Raw genomic sequence first — 20,472 nt, 5'->3', positions numbered from 1 at the left:
CGTGAAGTGCGAAATCGGACTCTGCATTTCCGGATTTTTTTGAGAATTCCACACGAAGGCAACATTCCGGCAGATGACGCAGGTGGGAAGACAGACCCTCCATGCAGATGGTGGCCAAAAATTATATAAGTAGGACATTATTTTCTACCTTAAAAATGTATTTCAAATAACGTCCGCACGCGCGGACTGTGCGACCCCATATGGGGCCATTCGTACCGCTGACTTTATTCTTGTGACCCCATACGGGGCCATTAGTCGTTTAAAGGTTAAAGTGAGAACTATTTTTTTAAAGGTACAGCTTCCAACCATGGACTCGGAACCAGAAATATGGACTTATGTTCACTCCTTCATTTCGTTTATAAATATATAAAGGGGATGGACAAAAATATGGAAACACCTCATAAAATGCATGCCTGAATTGAAGTGTTTATTTTAGCGGCATTTGTAGGTGACACTGTCATATGCACCCAATACCACTACCTGTACAACCTCCACAATACACTGCAAGCTTCATTTGTTGCAGACAGTGTTCTGTACAGTTTTTAGTGCTTCATGTCAGAGCTAACAGAATTCAAATGCGGGCAAATTGTTGGGGCCCGTATGGTGGGTGCTTCCGTAACAAAGGTAGCCAAGGTTTCTGGTGTTTCACGAGGCACAGTATCCAAGATTATGACCACATACAGGACTGGAAAAACCACATCTGATAAACACGAGCATGGACGGAAATCTGTGTTGAGTGATAGAGACAGACAAACATTGTGTAGGATTGTGATGATAAATAAGAAGACTACAGCTGCAAAAGTGACTGCTGAACTGAATGTCACACTCACAAACCCTGTCAGCACCAAAACAGTACGAAGGGAACTCTACAAGCGGGGCGTTTCCGGACGAGCTGCAATTCCAAAGCCACTCATCAGTGATCAAAATGCCACTAAGAGGAGAGGATGGTGCCGATGTCATAAAACCTGGACTATGGAGCAATGAAAGATGGTCATTTGGTCAGATGAGTCCACCTTCATACTGTTTCCGACTTCTGGCCAAGTTTACGTCTGGAGAACGTCATCCCAAGCTTATGATCCAGATTGTTTGCTGCCATGAGTGAAACATGGCGGGGGTTTGATCATGGTATGGGCAGCCACATTGTGGTATTCTGCCAGACCCATTATTACTGTGCAAGGTCACATCACTGCCAACGATTATGTGACCATTTTGGGCGACAAGGTCCATCCTGTGGTGCAAACTTTGTTCCCCAGTAGTAATGCCATTTACTGAGACAATGCCCATGTTCACACAGCTAACATCGTCCAGGACTGGTATTCTGAGCGCGAAAATGAAGTGTCATGTCTACCATGGCCCCCACAATTGCCAGATATCAATATTATTGAGCCTTTGTGGTCTGTTTTGGAGAGCAATCTGCATGCGCGCTATCCACCTCCATCGTTAACAGAACTTGCCAATGTTTTGGAGGAAGAATGGTCAAAGATTCCCTTGCAAATCATACAGGACCTATATTTATCCATTCCAAGGAGACTGCAGGCAGTTCTGCAAGCCAGAGGTTGTCCTACACCATATTAGTCATGGTAATGTGTTTTTTGTTGGGTGTTTCCGTATTTTTGTCCATCCCCATCCATAAATATGATGTACTTATAAAATGTAGCACTTTAAAAACATTCTCATACAGTAGGCTTGACCAAGTCTAAAATGGACTCTTAAGGAGAAGAAATATATCTACTTAATTCCAAACAACTATAATATATTGAACTTAATGGTCAACAACTGCCACCCACAATATTTACACTTGCTCTTGCATCACAGTGAAATACTTATAGAACCACTGTAGCTATCAAGGCATATATGTATCACATCATGTAAAAGAAAAAAATATATAGAAAAATCTCCATGGCCTGCAGTCCGCAAGCAAACTATACCGACCGGGCGACCACCGCTTGTTGGCAAAGTTAGTGCCACCTTTTGTGGATAGGTGTCATGTGGTCAGTGCAACAAATCCACATGGCCGTCAATTTCGGTTTTCTAGATTGGACCGCTATTTCCTTGAAATAGCTACTCAATTATCCTCACAAGGCTGAGTGGACCCTGTTCTAGACCCACTTCTTCTCACAAAATCTGGCAGCACCGGGTATCGAACCCTGGACCTCTGATCTCTAGCTAGGAACTCTGACCATTAGATCAAAGAGGCTATCAAAAGACCAAAATATTATCACAAATTCTTATGTTTTGAAAATATAACAATACAGTAGCAGTGTGGAACTCTGAGATATGTAGGTCTAATAACACTCTAAAAGTAAAACCTAATTTAGCAGTAATTATACACATAAATAAGTAGACAAGTTGTATAATTATTTATTTGTTATGCATGTTGCACTCTTTTCAAGGTGGAAGCATTTGAAGCACAGATGTCTCCCCAGACTGTTCTCATTTATTTACTCAGTTTTTATACATCCTAACTGCACTTGATAGATGGAGCTGCCAAACAATGCAGTTGAATATGTTACACTGCTGCTTCTGGCCTGGGGAACGACCATATTTTGAGATTTTCCATGAATTTCCTCATTTCATAAAGGAATAAGACCAAATAGAATAAAATGAGCCCCTCTATACATTTAGCTACAAACGATAAACGTTACCGTTAATATCAAAAGTATATATGAATAACAAGCAGTGTTATTATGGGCAGTAAATTGGTTTGGAAAAGTAAGAACTGACATGCTGATGTTCAGCAAACATTTATGCATATCACACAGGCTTAAAAATACCAAGTACACTTAAAATGGAATAGATTTTATTTAAAATACTTAAGTAACATCCAAGCACACTGGAAAGATTTATTTAAAGCAGAGTGGTAATGTAAAACAGTTTAATTTTGGTAGGAAATCAAATACAGTACAGACACCAAAGTGTTGTGAACCTATGACTTCAATGACAAATATTGAATTCTGCAGTCTCCACTGTAACTGATCTTTCTGTACTTAAAACTGCCACTTAAATTAAGTCATTCCAAAATATGGAGAATCAAATCAGCATGCATGGAAAATTTTTGGCATTTAGAAAAAGAATTATCTTAATGAACATAAAACTAATCACCATTTTAGTACTACAAACCTGGCACCAGCTCCATTACTATCATGATGGGCTGTTTCTGGACACAAATACCAATAAGTTTTACTATGTTTGGGTGGTCATATTGCTTTAGTATCCGCCCCTCTTGCAGAAACTTCTTCTTGTGTTCATCTGGTAGAGTCATGCGACATGTTTTCACAGCAACTTCCTTCTTGCTTGTCTTGAGATGTGCTTTGTATACATCTCCAAAGTTTCCCTAAATCAACACAATATGTTCAGCAATCTTTATTATGTAAAGAATTACAAAAGTGGGAATTTGTCACAAGTGCCTTCTCAATTTGATCTGGAAAATTCAAGACTCACATGTATACTATCTCCAAAAACCAGCTGAAGTATTGTGTGTACAGAAAACTAGAATACAGAATGAAGTTCCTCACCCGCCCAATTTTATCCAGTAGAACAACATCATCGTTGTTGAGTTCCCAACGTTCTCTTAGGATGGGTTTCCTCAACACAGCACCAGACCTTCCAGTAACAGGTAGACTGCTCTGATACTGATGCAGGATAAGTTCCTGTACTGTTGGGAATGCTGGTCCTTCAAACCGGAAATGACCCTGCGGGTTGCATTCACACATTCTACACTGCCAACTGCATATGACTAATCATAACATGTGAGATTGTTCCACACACTTGCCAATGGCTTAACATAAACAGTGCCTATGGTAATGCCTTTCAGTAACCAGCACTATCACTGAAAGAGCCAAACTGATGTTTCTATGATATCGATAACCATGGCTACCATTCTATGTGGAGACTTAGATAGATATTCACCCAAGTCATATATAACATTAACAGAATTTAATTAACATAATGAGCTCACCTCTGCAGTAGTCTGTACAATGAAATGCTTGTGCCCACCCCAGCACACTGATAAAACAGTCTGGCACTCGTCATTTCTGGTTGTTTCCCTCACAAGGAAGTCTCCTTCACGTGTCAACAACCTCACCACTTCTTCACGGGGCAAAACGCCATGAAACCATTCTTCGTCCACGAGTGGACGATGAGGAGTCAGTGACATCTGTGATCATGCACATCAGTTACGTGACAGTGATTACAATAGCACCATATTCAAACACCCAGATATCAGAATCCTCTTGGGCAAAATAAAACTAAGCGGAAAATAAAACATAAACACATCTTCTGACAATGCGAGGTTTTTGCAGCAGTGACTGTGAAGAGTACTTACTGTCTTCTGGGATGTGGTGTAGTGTAGTCTAGCAGACACTGACATTCTGGAGAAATGTACTGCTTGCTTGGCTTACTTCTTGATCCGAACAGTGGGGGCAATGTACTCCTCCCAAATGTCAGTAATTTCTCCCAGACTACACAGTATAACATACCTGAAGACAGTATTCTTCAGAGATTCTGATAATTCACTGCAAATAAAAAAGAAGATGCAGACTTTTTTTACACAATTTTCCCATAGAGAAATGCAATGCATAGAAAAAAATGTCCTTTAGCTTGTGTTAGCTTACTGATCTTCTATTTAACAACAGAAAGGTGGGTGATGCGTGTACTGCATGCAACAATCAAGATATCAGTAATTCCAGGATAAAAACTGCTTACTTGTTTATGTATTGCAAATTTTACAAGTTTAAATTCACATTTATGAAAGAATAATATTCCTGAAAAATGTTTTATTGACACTTCACAACCAAAATATTTCCCCTTTCTTTTAAAGCTAAAGTTACAAAACTTGAAGACATATTCTTCAGCATTAGAATTCTGGTTCATTTTGTAAGACTTTTTGCCATTGTGTTGAAATGTGGTAACACAAGTTCAAAAAAAAGCATTCCCAAGAAACACTTCCAAATAAATCACTCTCAATAACCTTTATCATTCAGGAATTATGTGATTCTAAACCCCCCAGTACAACAGGATCAATGGACAGGTTGCAACCTGGAGGTAGTGGTGTCAGTATTCAAACAATACATGGCTTGGTCAGGTAGGCTGAACATGTGGGCTCTTACAATAGTGTAATGTATAGCTAATAAAGGTTAAAATATCAACTTCCAAAGAGTCTGCCTTCTCACGAAACAAGAACTACATACGAGTACATGCTCTCATAAAAAAAGTCAATCACAATATTTCTTAAACCATAACATACCAGTCAGTTAATAGCATGAAGTGTCTCAACAATCAGCTTGTTATAATGACAATCTGTATGTGACATGCCTGCATGAAAAACAAATTGTCTCAGCTCTTGCCAAACCATTCATAAAATTTACAGGACACATCTCAGACTAAGAAAGTAAAGAGCAGAAACAAATGCTTAACTCAAGAGGAATTCCTGTAATACCGTGGTGTATATCTAACAGAATAAGTCAAACTGTGTTATTTATTTATCAGTAATTGTTATATTTAACAACAATTTTGGTTGCTCAGGTTACATAGCACTGAACAATACATAATCAGTGAATAAGGAACTGGAAAGATGTGGAAGGAAATAGTTTTGATTTAATTTGAGGTACTATCCTGACATATTCTGGAAGGAAGTGAGGAAAACCACAGAAACCTAAGCCAGAGCAGTCAGAGCAGACTCTGAGCTGGATTCGAATTCAAAACCTCCTGAATATGAAGCAGGATTCTAATCCCTTGAACAAGGCATTCAGTGCATATTCAGTATTAAAAATGTTTCTTACTGCAAAGACTTGTAAATGTGGCATATTACAGCTTTATACACTAAAATCAGAAATGTCATTCATACATGAATTAACTGCCACGTGTTGACTGATCTTCAACAGTAATTATTTACATATCAATAACATACACAGTATTCTGTGACTAAGAATTTCTTCTAAACAAATTTCTAACAGTAACAGCAACACCTGGTAATCACTGATTTTGCCATACTGCAAAATTCAAACATGTATCATTTTAATTTTGAAGATTATCTGGAATAATTACGCACAACTTCCAAATTCTTGTCTGTTAAATCGTTTTTCTCTGTAGTTCTTCCCCCACCAGAAAAGCGTCATTAAAATAGCAGTCCTCAGTAATTTCAATAAATATATTTTGGGCACCTTGTAACACACATATATTACTGATAAATTTAATAATAGTACTATTTAACACACACAATAAACTACACATTTACTTATCAAGCATTAAAACTAGGACCACTCCTCATGTAAGAGTGAAGCAAGCAACTTCTACAGATTAAACTACCTACTGAAACACAATTACAGCAAAAACCATCATTAGTAATAAAATAAATACTAGAAAAGTTGTAAACCCTACATACTTGTGAGTGAAACTGTATTTCCTGCTTCACTTTCCCTACAATGATACATATTTTTACCTCTTCTGTAACAATGGCACCAATCAGTAAATTTATAACTATGCAAAATATATGAATGTCTTTAGACAGTTCAATGTATTTTAAATTTATTATCATTGTTTTATGCTATATATTTAGATAACTGCATATAAACAGGTTTCAATGATATTCATGGCAAGAATTTTTACCCAACACTGAACAAAAGAAAAATTATATCACACTCCTGGAAAACAAAAAACAGTCGCAGATATCCTATTACCTGAGTGCTGTTTTGTTCTGTAACAACTGAAGAACAAATTCACAGCAGTAATAGATGACTTTGTGATCTGATTCATGATTGATTCCAAGATTATTTAATTACACTTTGAGACTGCAAAGGTTGCTACACAGCACCAAATGAGATGGGACAATGATGAATGGTGAGGAGGTAAAGATTTCAAATACGTGACAGTGACTATTTCAAGGAACTATCTTGGGCTTGTTTTGGAGGGACTGTGGAAAACTATACAGCCATTTTCCTGGCTGAGATTCAAACCTGCTACCTCTCAAATACATTACTTCTATACCACTGAATTCTTCCATGATTAGTCTGAATAATGTATACTGCTTTTTGACACAACTGTGCTATAGTGAGAAGCAATTCAGAGAGACCAGACTTCATTTTTTTTCGGAAGATATGATATAACCTGTAAGAATCACGATATATCATTTGCCATCTAAATGTTTATTTTTAAGCTTTACTCTAGAAATATCATTCCTTGTAATGTATTTGTCAATGTTAAATGCATTAATGATGCTAATGTCTTAAAATTCTATAGGTAATATTGGAAAAAATTTACATTCTGCAAGAATATCCCCCCCACAAGTCTTATCTAGATCGATGGCTCAACTGTCAAAGGAACTACTTGCCATAACACCAAGCCAGCAATTTCTTCCCACTGGTGTCCTTGTAGTATCTGTATGAATAAATTTCACGTGGAATAATGGAATGGATTAGGAATAGGAAGGTAGCACCTATGCAGAATTTTATTTAAACTAATATCCTACTTTACTTCATATCTGTCAGACACAAGTTCATTTCGATACTTTCCAAATGAACAGCAGATGCAACGTATGCTTTTGGAATGGAGACGTCAATTATACATTAGATGTACAAAATTTGTAAGCTGTGTGCAAGTGCGCTCACACGCGAACTGTGATTTCACTTTATGAAAATAAGATATAGGTCTGTAAGAATGAACGCAACTATAATGACAAACTGTTTCCAAATTAAAAATTTTTGCAACATCTCTTTTGAAACTCATATTGGCAAATGACAGGGGTTAAAGTTAGTGCATGCAAGTAGCTTACCACAGCGTAGCCACCGTCAATAGACGAGCTGTTACTTGTGCTATGGGAATCAGGTGTAGTAGGGATGAGTGTTATTTCAGCATCACCATGATCATCATAATCATCATCAATATCATCAGCACCACCACCACATACTTTCTCATCATCAGTAGTCTGGGAAGTGTCTTTCTCCTCCTCCCGTCCCTCCCCTTCACTGCGAGGGGGTAGAATGGGGGAGGAAGGAGCAGATACTCTGCGAAATGGTTTGCGAAAGATTTCTACAAAGCGCTGTTGATGCAGTTTTTTCAAAGTCAATGTTGAGGAGGACCGTTCACCACCCTGGAAAATGTTATACACCTTGTTACTCTTAATACCTTAGTAATGGAAGGGAGAGAGAAAGCAAGCGGACTGATATGCTGCTCGCAATGGGTCTTCAAAACTATGAGACTTCCAGTAGTGAATGCAATAAAATATAATTTAGAGCATGACTGCCATAGGAGTCACAATCTCAGGCCTCTGAAAAAGCATGTCATATTATGTCAATGCATGACAAAGATCACAAATACAACTGTACCAAGCACTAAAAGTCTATCTACTTTTACATTCTTCTGAATAAGAATTTCATTTCTGAAAGAAACCTAAATGCAAACCTTATCTTTTGGAAAATCTTCAAATGAAGGACATGGCCCAAATTAGTCTCTCTTTCATTTATCCATTTTAAGTTCTGTCACTCCCAGCCAATTCTGACAGTAAATATTTTAAAACAGAGAACTTGCATAATTCTTTTTAATTGTTGAAAAAGCCAAATAACATTCAGGAATTTGGATTCGCCTGCTGTTATATGATAATGATATAATAAATGCATTTTGTAAAACACAATTTATCACTAGACTGAGAAGCACAGTCTTCAGCTATGGAATCAAAATTATTTTTGGCAGAAGTATCATGCATTAACACAACATAAAGCACATGGCCAGCAAAGTTATATTTTGAAGAACCCAAAGCACAAATGGAAACAAACAAGCTGTTACCCACTACACCATAACTGCAAAACAAGGTTCAACTGTGCCACAACCCACTGATGTCACTGAAAACAAAAAACCATAGCAAACATCTAATGTAGTCTTAACAATACATATACCAACCACATATACTAAACATAAAATAATTACACGCTGTCATTAGCTTTGATCCCAAAAATGTAATCAAATCTGCAGAGAACTAAGTAATGTTTTAACATTCCACAATATCTGCTCAGGAGAAGAGAAAAGCTGACCTCATCTAAGGAGAGAGATAAAAAGAAAATTCAGATTTTCAAATTTTTTCCAACTGATGATTTTCCAATGTAATTCCACAAGCAGGTGGGCAGGGAATGTAGCATGAATGGGGGGGGAGAAGGGGAATGCATATAGGATATTGGTGGGAAAGCCAGAAGGAAAGAGACCACTGGAAGACCAAGGTGTAGGTGGGTGGACAATATTAAAATGGATCTTATAGTTATAGGATGGGATGGTATGGGTTGGATTGATCTGGTTGAGGATAGGGACCAGTGAAGGCCTCTTGTGAACAGGGTAATGAATCTTGGGGTTCCATAAAATGCTGGGAAATTCTTGAATAGCTGTAGAATTGGCAGCTCTTGAAGAAGGGGTCAGCTCCGTGATTAAGCGAACAAGAAAATTCCATGAGTAGATGTATCAGAAAAACAAGTACTTCTCATGAACACTTTCTTGTTGAATTACTGCTATCCTGCCTTACAGTTTTCAACATTAAACATGTCAGATTTCACAGAGAACAATTCAATTACATTAATTTTACTGTTATACAACACTTATGTAGCACAATAATTAATGTATCTGGACTTTGTTCACCACCCTAGTTGTCTATTAAAGAAATTTCAGAATGTGTTATATTTCCACCCTCACTTGGATAGGATATGAAAATATTCCTACTATTAGCCCTCTAGGTAGACCCTCTCTCATATCCTGGACCTTAACTGTATATAAAACTAGGATAATGGAAACAAGGTCCAAATAAACAGCCTTAAAATTCAGTTCAAATTACAGTCAACATTCTATGCTGATTTGTGTAGCTTTGTGAGATGAAGTTCTCATGGCAGCGACTAAGAGAAGTAACATAATTTTCTGGGATGCCACACTGTGTAGACTGATAAGATGATTAGACATTTTGTAGGAATGTATTGCCTCCATCTTCAGTGTTGAAGAGTAAACTGGGCAAGCAGGCAGAGTAACTCTGCTTGCCCAGCTCATTCATTGACCCTGATGATGGAGACAGCATTATATGTCAAAATGTCAGTTAACTTCAGCCAGTCTGCATTGTGTCACATCCTACAGTGTAACCTGCCGGTCACGGTAGCCGAGCGGGTTAAGGCATGCACTGTCTTCGCTCACTCGGAAGCTGAGATCGTGGGTTCGAATCCCACTCAGGGCATGGATGTTTGTGTGCGTTTTTCTGTGTTTGTCTACAGGCAGAGGCCTTGCGACGAGCTGATCACTCGCCCAAGGAGTCCTACCGCATGTGTAAGATCTAGAAAAACTGAAGTGAACAGAGAAGTTCGTGGAGGTAGGCCTAGGCCCACTGGGGCTGTAGTGCCAAGGGAAAAAAAATAGTGTAACTTACTTCATTTTAAGTGCATGGAAAATGAAGCTTACCTGCATCCCTGAGCACTGTAATTTGCTCACAGTGTACACAAAACATCTCAAATACCTAGAAACCTTTACTCTTATAAATGCTCCTCCATATTTCAAGGAACATTCATATATGTATATATCATATTTCTCATTGAATACGTTCATTTCTACATTCATAAACACTCCACTGCCAGTGTATGATGTAAATAAACAAATTTTCCACTTCGTTCAAGTTACAAAAGTGAGCATTATTTGGGTCATGGTTCTTACATACTTACCAATATCATGACTGAGAGGTATGCTATGAAGAATTGTGACTATTTACACAAAAACAAAAATAAGTTAACTTTTAAATAGAGTATGAAGACTATGTCAAAATATCCATGATGTAGAAAGGAAATGATATTACTGGAAACAAAAGAGAGCATCATACAAAAGGTTATTTTCAGGAATATGATGCAGCATTCTGTGGAGCACTTCAGCCACAGAATTAGCAACAATAGGACCATCATGATTAATGTCAGCCATACAGTGACACCTGGTGTTTAGCAAGAAAGAACCCCATCCTCGCTTCCTTAGTGACAGACATGTCTCATCAAAGTTTGCATACATACATGATAAAAAGATTTAAATTACTTGTATTTTGTTACTGCAATACATTCCTTATTTCTTCAACTGTAACTGAGTGAAACTTACCAATTCCACTGCCAAAATATGAAGCAAATAAACAAAAAAGAGAAATGTTTAATTCATTTCATAAGATGCTGATCACAATCATGAATAATGCCCTTAATTTACATAAGTGAACAACGGACTGACAGAGTATTTTCATTGTGTAAGGCATGAACATAATAAACTTATTATATTTTGATGTGTCATTATCCAAAACCTGAGCAAGAAATCCACTTGAGTACATGTAGATGTAGAGGGAATGATAATATTGCGACGTGTTGCGCTATGGAGGACACCCCCTCCCTCCCCCAGCAGTGATGTGGCAGCTCTGGCCACGGTAACGTAGCAGGTGAGTCAGCGCTCGCCCCCCCCCCCGGTTATATGGCACCGCTTCCTACTGTGACATGGCACGCAATGCCGCTGTTGACACAGGCAACAGGTAACAGCGAACGGAATAAAAAGCCGGCTGAGCAGTCATTGAGAGTTAGTGTGTGTAAGCCGGAACAACGCAGTTGGAATCTAGCAGCAGTCGCGGAAAGAAGAACCGGAAGTGTGTGATAATCAGTGATAGTTTGTGATAGCTGAGAAGTAATTGGGAGTGTGTAACACAGTGACACTTATATAGCTCCCGTACTGTGAATACGTGCAGACTACTGAAGATAGAGTGAAGAGATTATTGCGAATAGGGTTATAAAGTGTGAAACCCCGCAACAGTGTTACAATTAATTGTAGCCAAGACTTGTAGGTTGTTAAATAAACCAATTAACAATTGGAACAGCTTCTTCAGTAACAAAACACGTTACACTGGTGTCAGAAGTAGGATTGGACACTTACATACGTTACCAACAAGATTCAGTAACAAAACACATTACAATATTATAATGGATGTTACATAAATAAGGTGAAAACTAATGGCAGGCTCTTGTAAACATGATAATGTAGGTGATTTCAATAAATTTGTGAAATGATGTGACAATATGAGCAATTATTGGAATCTCGAGGATTCTGCCCCATGGAGTTAATCAGTCAGTTACAGTACCTGTTGCTGCTCTGTGTTTGGTGTGCCCATATTGGTATGGTTATCCACAAAGGATGAGTCTATAGATAGGTCACAACCTGATGGCACTTCTTCACAGCCAAGTTCATTGAGGGCACTCTTGATTACCTCCAACTGACGCTGCATTTCTCTCTCCCGGCACCGCAGTTCTTCCAATTCCCTCCTTCCAGGATCCACCCTGCAAATGAATCATCATGTTTGTGCCACAGCCCATTTTAGCATGCCACAGGCAAGCCATGTATAAGAGATGTTTCCATTGCTCTCACACTACAACCAGCATATACATCCAACCCTCTGAGGTAACTGTTGTTTCTTTGGTACAACTTACACAGAGTATAATGCAAGATTAGACTGTAGTGCAGGATTTCATGGAACTAGCTTTTAAATCCACCAGTCACACCCATGCCTATCAAATATGTGTGTAAGCACCATGGAGAAGTTTCAGTATGATAATAGAGACTGGCAGTATGTTACATACACCCACTCCCATCAAAATTGGCAGTGCTCTACACATTACAACAGTGGTTCTCAACCTTCATGAGACCGCGGCCCAGTAAGTTCTTTTTTTATAAGACGAGGGCACAGTCCCAACAAATGTACTTGTAAATACCTTTCCAGTTTTGTTAAAGTTCATGCATTAAGCTAACGTAATACTAGTAATTAATTATGGCATAATCATAAAGAGTATTAGTACACTTATGTATACGGTGTGGCATGTTGACAAACATAAAATTACATTTAAATTAGTTATCTTGTAGCATTTTGTAGTTTCCTCAGACAAACATCATTAAATTAATCTGTGCTAGTTTTCATTGACATATCCCATGCTGATCAACAAAAACTTATGTTATTCAGCGTAAAATTGATTATTGTATTATTAAATTGATTTTAATGATGTTGGTTTGAAAAAAATGGCAGTGAGAAAAATATTTATGCATTGTAACTCACCACAGAAGTCAGCTGAGTAGGGGACGAAGCAGAAGGATGTCAACTTGCCGGCGAAACACTTATTATCACATACACACGCAAAATAATTTATATGTAAAGTATGTAATTTAATAAATAAAAATGTATGAACCTCTCAATTCTAAACACTACTTCCAACACTAATTAATATTTTGATTTTAAAGATGCAGCACTTTAACACAGCAATCATAAGTTATTGGAAAGTTAAACTTAATTTCTTTTATCACGACTGAGTTTGGAAGGTTTTAGTTAGGCTAGTGAGATTTCTGTTTCTGTTTTCCATCTGTGAGCTTATTAATTCTGGGATTACTTGAAGTGAGAGCCAAATGGAGACAGTCAGAAAGTTGCAGGCAGTTCCTCTGTTTCGTTTTAAGCACAGTCATGGCAGAAAATGCAGTTTCACAAAGATATGTGGTGGAAAAACAAAGAAGAAACCTCACTGCTATTTCATGTAAATTTGGATATTCAATTTTCATTCTTATCCAGAATTTCGAATTACTTGTAGTATTAAAAGTACTTTCCAGTCCTTTGTCTGATGATAATTCAATAAGTTGAAGGGTTTCTTCATGGGAAAGGGCTGTCTCTTTGTGTTCAACAAAAGGGTTCACAATCCACATATTTTGCCTCCGGGGATCCTCATGTTTGGGATATTTTTCAAACGACATCATCATAATCTTCAAGTGGGCTGCAATAATATCTGAAACTGAACTCTGTGAATAGAAATCATCTGCTTCCATAATATAATCTGAGTACGACTGAAACATTTCATTGTTTCCTTCTGCAATCATATTAAGCCAGAGTTTGAGTTTCTTTTTGAATGATTCGATCTTGTTCCACGCATTAAATATTGTTGCATCTGGACCTTGAAGTTTTAAATTCAACTAGTTCATATAAGAAAATATGTCGCTGAGATATGCCAGCCTGGCTACCCATTTCTTATCCTGGAAATAATGGGGCAGGTTACTTTTCTTATCAATTAGAAAGAGCTCGACTTCCTTTCGGAGTTAATATAACCTCTTGAGAACTTTACCGTGGGACAACCAACGAACTTCCGGATGGAAAAGAAGATTTTGATGATCAGAGCCCATTTCATCGCACAATGCTTTTAACAGTCTTGTATTTAAAGCACTGTTTTTATATACTTAATAATCTTAACAGACTGAGACAGGACTTCGTTAGGCTCAGGTGCCTTTTTTTGGAGGCCAGATTTTGCCGATGAAAGTTAGCAATGCGTTGACACTAAGTTATTGTCCACCATATCCTTAATTTTAGTGACCAAACCTGAATTTCTACCTGTAAGACAGGCAGCACCATCAGTGCAAACTCCAACGCAATTTTTCCATTCGAGACCTCTCTCTTCAACGAAACCATTTAAAACTTTGAAAATTTCACTGCTGGCAGTGTGCGTAGGTAATTCAGAAACACTTAAAATGTCTTCCTTCATATCCCTCTCATCATGGTCAATATATCGTACATACGTAAGTAAAATGCTGCTGTTCTGAATATCTGTAGATTCGTCCAGTTGTAATGCAAACAATTTTGATTGTTTAATTTTTTCATGACTTGCGTTTCTCTATCTTCTGCCATATCAGATATCCACCTACTAACTGTATCATTTGACAATGGGATGTCTTTCATTTTACTTGCCGCGGACTAGCCCAAGACTTCATTACAAGCAGCAATAAAAGAAGGCTTATTGAGTTCTTCCCCAATGGAATATGGTTTTATACATTTAGCTATCTGTAGTGATATTAAATAGGATGCCGTCAAAAGTGAAGTGTCAGTGGTTGAAGCTTGGCAAATAATTTTCTTTTCTACTTTAAGTGCATCTCTTTTACGCATAAAGAATTCAACGGGTTTGTTGACTAGATCGGAATGTCCTGTGTTGAGATGTCGGGTAAGTCGCGATGGCTTCATAGCCTCATTTCCCAGAACAGTAGCACAAATGAAACACTGAAGTCATGGCAATTGGTGTTAGGGCATTGTATGAAACCAAATTTTAAGTAGCTGTCCATGTATTTACGAATGGATGCAGACTTTTTCTTCTGTGTGCTGGTGGTTTCCCCTTCATTTTGTACATCCTGGAGATCGCTATGTAGGCTTGAGGTGGATGACTTGTTGCGTCACAAACACCTTCAATGCGAGATTTCTTAACACCAAAATTAAACAAAGTCCCCTGTCTCTTATTCATATTAAAATTTAAATCACTCAGGTTTCGAAACAAGCACTTACACACTGCAATGCAAACTTGCGAAGAAACAGTATTCAGTATTACTAGATTTGAGAACCGGATACAGACTGCCTTGATCTTCAATTTCATTGGAAACATTTTCTTTATACTTCCTTGCTGGTTGGTCACTGATATTTGCAACACAGATGTTATTTCGCTCAGTTCTGAGAACAGAGGATATGCTGCCCATTGTTGTAATTGGCTTGCAGACAATTTTTATGACTGGTCATAAACATCTGTACTGCCTTTCCCGAATGTTGAAAGATTTGGATGTCTGAAAATTCCCCATCATTCGTGAATACTTCCATGTTCAAAAATAGGCGGCTTGGTCACTGACATTTGCTACACAGATTTAAGAGTTCTGTGTCTGAGCTTCTCGACACAAATATTATTCTCCTCAGAATATTTCCACTATAAAATATTTATTCATGAAAAATGCTTAGAAAATGAAAATGACAAATTCGAGAAGAGCCTCTCGCGGCCCAGTATAATTGATGCCAGGGCCCACTACTGGGCTGCTGCCCAGCAGTTGAGAAGCACTGCATTACAACATTCCTATACATTTAGATTAGTGACTAAAAGTTGTGTAAGACCAATGCCATTACAAATAACATAATGTACACCAGTGGTTCTCAACATTGTCAGACCGCAGCCCAGTAAATTCCTTTTCCTGTAAGACAAGGGACCAGTATAGTTGATGCCAGGGCCCGGTACTAGGCTGCAGCCAGGCGTTTGAGAAACACTGCTGTAAAATACACAATAAAGGTTTTACCCAGAACTGGACAAACGAACACAAAAAAGCATCATTTCTGAACTGACATCTACAGATTTCCAGGAAAGCAATGAGTTTCTACAGTCTGTAGACAAGCCTTCTCACAAAAATTTGGTCCTAATGTCTTACAGTAAGTGAGGAGCCAGGTGTCATAATTACAAAACAGAATGCCACTTTATGGACAATTTTCTTAATCTCCTATGTGTGTAATGTCACAGACTGTACATCAAACCACGCACCTCACAACATGCATGATGCATGAATTCATTCAAATCATGCACTTCGGAAACAGTTGTGCAAAAAAACAAGTCACCTTGTGGGGGCAGAGGCTGGTAGCAATAAGTCACACTTGACGGGTTAAAAACTCATAACTTTGGTTCTATGTAAGCTACAAAACTTGTTTTATGCTCACATGAAAGCTACGAAGTACTCTTTAAAGCAGTGTTTCATAATGTTCAAATCGGTGATAAGTTTACTTTCAGATCACATAATGAAACACTGCTTTGACAGTTGAATAAACATACCTTTGTTCATAAAGGCATACTTTCTTCACAAACCTACCATTTAACACATCTGGGTGGCATAAGTCATTGATGGGAGGGGACTTAACAGGAAAATTAGAACAATTAGAGACATTACTTACTTGGAAATATAAGCATCACTTCATGAAACATATTACATAAGTTAAAGCTCATCAGCAAAATACTGCAACTTCAGATTGTGGCCTTATAGGGTGTTGGCACTAAACAGTCTTATTGGTGGATAGAGGAGCATGCTGCTTCAACTTTGGGAGGTCGAAGTTATAAAGCAGTAGGATAGCGATGGGGTTACATTACATACATGGGTTCCAAGGGAGGTGGTAACTCAGATCCACAGAGGGGAAGGAGACAGAACCCAGTGTGGGCCAACAGGAGTGGTGAATAAGGGATGCGAGGGACATGAAACTGCGAGGAAATAAGTTGGTGACTCAGACCTGCAAGAAGAGGAAGAGGAGACAGAACCTGGGTCTGGGCCAATAAAAACAAATCCTCTCCATATCCCTATCATTATTACTAATGTAAGCTGTTACATTTAATTTTCATCACTTATGAAGTGATACCAGTTTTCCTTTGTGAATTTGTTTGCATTCTCAGCTGCTATGCATGTAGCTTCAAATATCAACTGCTAATGATAAATTGTCTCCATTTTGCCAAAATTTTTTACTTACCTCATGAGCATATCTATATGAGAATTCTTGTTGTTAGCAAGGTCAACATGTGAAGTATGACTGGCCTGTTTCTCTTGCACCTCCTTCACAGCGGACTCAAGCTCTGCTAATTTCGCTCTCAACCACTCTATAGTAAGGTTGTCCACTGTCAGCTGGCTTGGTAACAACTTCCCTGATGTGTCCTCAACTAGGCTGTTGTCAAATGTGAATGGCACTGGTGAAGTTGGAGTTGTTCTTGAATAAAATAAGTTTTAATAACGAATGACATGAGCATTTTAGGGTCTCAAAAGATCAGACATTTAAGATTTTAATAACATTCATATTAATGTGGCATGTATTTGTACAATATCAAAAACAAACAAAACAAATTCCGTGGCTTCAGTCCGCAAGCAAACTATACCGACCGAGTGACCGCTGCTTGTCGGCAAAGTTAGTGTCAACTTTAGTGGATAGACAGTGTCGCGTGGTCAGTGCAACAAATCCCCACGGCCATTAATTTCGGTTTTCTAAACCGAAGCCACTATTTCCTTGAAATAGCTCCTCAATTATCCTCACAAGGCTGAGTGGACTCAGTTTTAGACCCACTGCTTCTCAGAAAATGTTGCAGCGCTGAGAATTGAACACAGACCTCTGGATCTGTAGCCAGGAACTCAGACCACAGAGGCGGTCTTGTACACTATGACCATTACATATTTTACCTGTAAAGTTATGATGACTCATTAGTTACTATCAGCATAATGAAACAGACATTCCACCTACAGCATATATGGGCATACAAGACAATCCCAAATTTTAAATTAAAAACTAAGTTTGGGGTTATACTTGCCAGATAAAATAGCTTCTCTTAGCAGGTCAAGTCATGATGGGATCTGAGTATTATGGTGATACTGTTTGCCTTTAGAGATTGTTCACAGTAAACAAGAACGGTAACCTCAGACTCAGGCTTGCATGGCTTGGCTGATATCGACTGGCTCACAGAAAATCATTTATATTCACACTGGTGGACATCTAGATTGCTGCTTGAGTCTAATGTTTGTTCACATGACATCAACTGTTGCAAACGGTATGTGGTGTTAAGTTCATACTGGTAACCTTGCATTTATGGTAATTGTGATCATGCTTTCCCACCATACTTTATTTCATTATACCTTTTACATTAATTACATATATAACACATGAGTTTCAATCAGAAATAACTATAATGGGAGTAAAGGGATGCATAACACTTGTTAAATCTTAAGCAGCATGAATGGATTTAATGTTCACATTTTATGTTTCAGGTACAAGATTCTAATTTCCAGGGACTCTTAGCTTACAGGGTCATCTTGTATGCTAGCAAAGAAGATAAATGAATTACAGTCATTAACATCAAAGGTACTGTGATGAGTTATATTACGTCCGTCACTGCGACAATCGCTACAATCGGAACGGACACTTCCACGACGACGAATACGTGGAAATTGTGGAGTTCCCGCAGCGAAAAATTGTAGCAATAAATTGTCGTTGAGTAACGACGTATGAGATGAAACATATTACCAGTGTAATCTATAAGGAGCATTCCCGAAGCAATGGATTGCCGAACACGTGAGATCAAACCTTGGCGAGGGGTGTCCTCTATTGAGTCCGCATAACCCCTATATAAGCAGAGCTTATGACACGTATCAGAGAATTGAATCAACTATTGAGACAGAAGCCAAGTGATACTACAACTGATAATAATTGTAAAGAGTGTAAGAGTGAATATCCAATAAAGATTTGCTAAATCCGAGATTCACATGAAGTTATTTGTCGCGTGACATACCCAACATGTGACAGTATTATGATGAATACAATTGACATTTTTTATCCATTACAAATTTGACTGGAATACTCTTGCTCTTTACCATTCCTACAGCCTTTTCAGGAGTTTGCTACTTCATCATGTTAAAGCAGAGTACAAGATGACATCATGGTGCCTGCGTATAATCTATATGTTCTGTCCATATGAAACAGCGCTTACATAACTGAAGCTATGCTCATAATTTACAACATACTTGTGCTTTTCTGTGAAGTCCTTATACTCTTGGTTTGGTCGAATGGCTTCTAGACTAGCTTCCACCCTGTTCTGCACCTCACGGAACTTTTCAGAACACAGACTTGTGTACTGTGCAACTTCTTCAAGAACTGTTTTCCTGTACCATAAAAGACATGACAAATTTCAGGTCTCTTTGGATGATACAAAATCTGCTCTTACTGGATGATAATATAGTTACCATAAAGAAAAACACACAAACTTTAGTTGATGCAAGTAAGGAGGTTGGTCTAGAAGTAAACACAGAGAAAACTAAGTATGTGTTGCTGTCTCATCACCAAAATGCAGATTTTGATCTTTACATAACAATAGGAAACAGAAGTTTTGAAAATGTGGCACAGTTCAGATATTTGGGAGCGATGATAAAAAATCAAAACCTGATTCACGAGGAAATTAAGATTGAACTCAGGTAATGCTTGCTACCATTCAGTCCAGAACCTGTTGTCTTCTCGTCTGCCATCCAAAAACTTCAAAATTAGAATATACAAAACTATAATTATGCCTGTGGTTCTGTATGGGTGTGAAACTTGGTCTCCATCATTAAGGTACGAACACAGTCTGAGGGTGTTTGAGAACATTTGGATCAAAGAGGAACAAAGTGACAGGAGGTTGGAGAAAACTGCATAATGAGGAGCTTCATAACTTGTACTCTTCTCCAAGTACTATAAATAGAACGATCAAGTCGAGGAGGATGAGGCGGGCAGGGCATGTAGCACGAATGGGGAGAATAGAAATGCATATAGGATGTTGGTGGGAAAGCCAGAAGGAAAGAGACCACTGGGAAAACCAAGGCATAGGTGGGGGGACAATATTAAAATGGATCTTAGAGGGAGAGAATGGGATTGTATGGATTGGATTGATCTGGCTCAGGATATGGACCAGTGGAGGGCTCTTGTGAACCTGGTGAAGGACCTTCGGGTTTCATAAAATGCTGGGTAATTCTTGAGTGGCTGCACAATTGGCGGCTTCTCAAGAAGGGCTCAGCTCCATAAGTAAGTACAAAATCTGCTCTTAAACTTAGGGGGTATACAACAGGCTGTGCATGTAACCAGGAAAAACACAAGGAATGTATACAGGATTTTGGTGGTTAAACGTCAAAAAT

At 38.3% G+C, this 20,472-nt stretch overlaps 1 protein-coding gene across 5 annotated transcripts in view; it reads right to left on the bottom strand.

Moving 5' to 3' along the window:
• The window catches only part of LOC111861663 (tyrosine-protein kinase Fer), a 51,852-nt gene that overhangs the window by 9,749 nt on the left and 21,631 nt on the right, over positions 1-20,472 (bottom strand). For 3 of the 5 annotated variants that reach the window (XM_023846414.2, XM_023846413.2, XM_023846416.2), the window contains exons 6-12: positions 19,333-19,470; positions 17,300-17,533; positions 12,107-12,302; positions 7,769-8,086; positions 3,959-4,156; positions 3,516-3,692; positions 3,121-3,334 (exon numbers count right to left, since the gene is read on the bottom strand). In XM_023846414.2, coding sequence (XP_023702182.2) covers positions 3,121-3,334; positions 3,516-3,692; positions 3,959-4,156; positions 7,769-8,086; positions 12,107-12,302; positions 17,300-17,533; positions 19,333-19,470 — 1,475 coding nt within the window. The remainder of the gene's footprint in view (positions 1-3,120; positions 3,335-3,515; positions 3,693-3,958; positions 4,157-7,768; positions 8,087-12,106; positions 12,303-17,299; positions 17,534-19,332; positions 19,471-20,472) is intronic. The other 2 variants (XM_023846417.2, XM_023846418.2) reach the window with 2 other exon arrangements.

Source organism: Cryptotermes secundus, unplaced genomic scaffold, assembly GCF_002891405.2.
Source record: "Cryptotermes secundus unplaced genomic scaffold, Csec_1.0 scaffold43, whole genome shotgun sequence".
Lineage (NCBI taxonomy): Eukaryota > Metazoa > Arthropoda > Insecta > Blattodea > Kalotermitidae > Cryptotermes > Cryptotermes secundus.
Note: the sequence above shows the minus strand (reverse complement) of the source record. Positions and strands in the feature narration are given on the sequence as shown.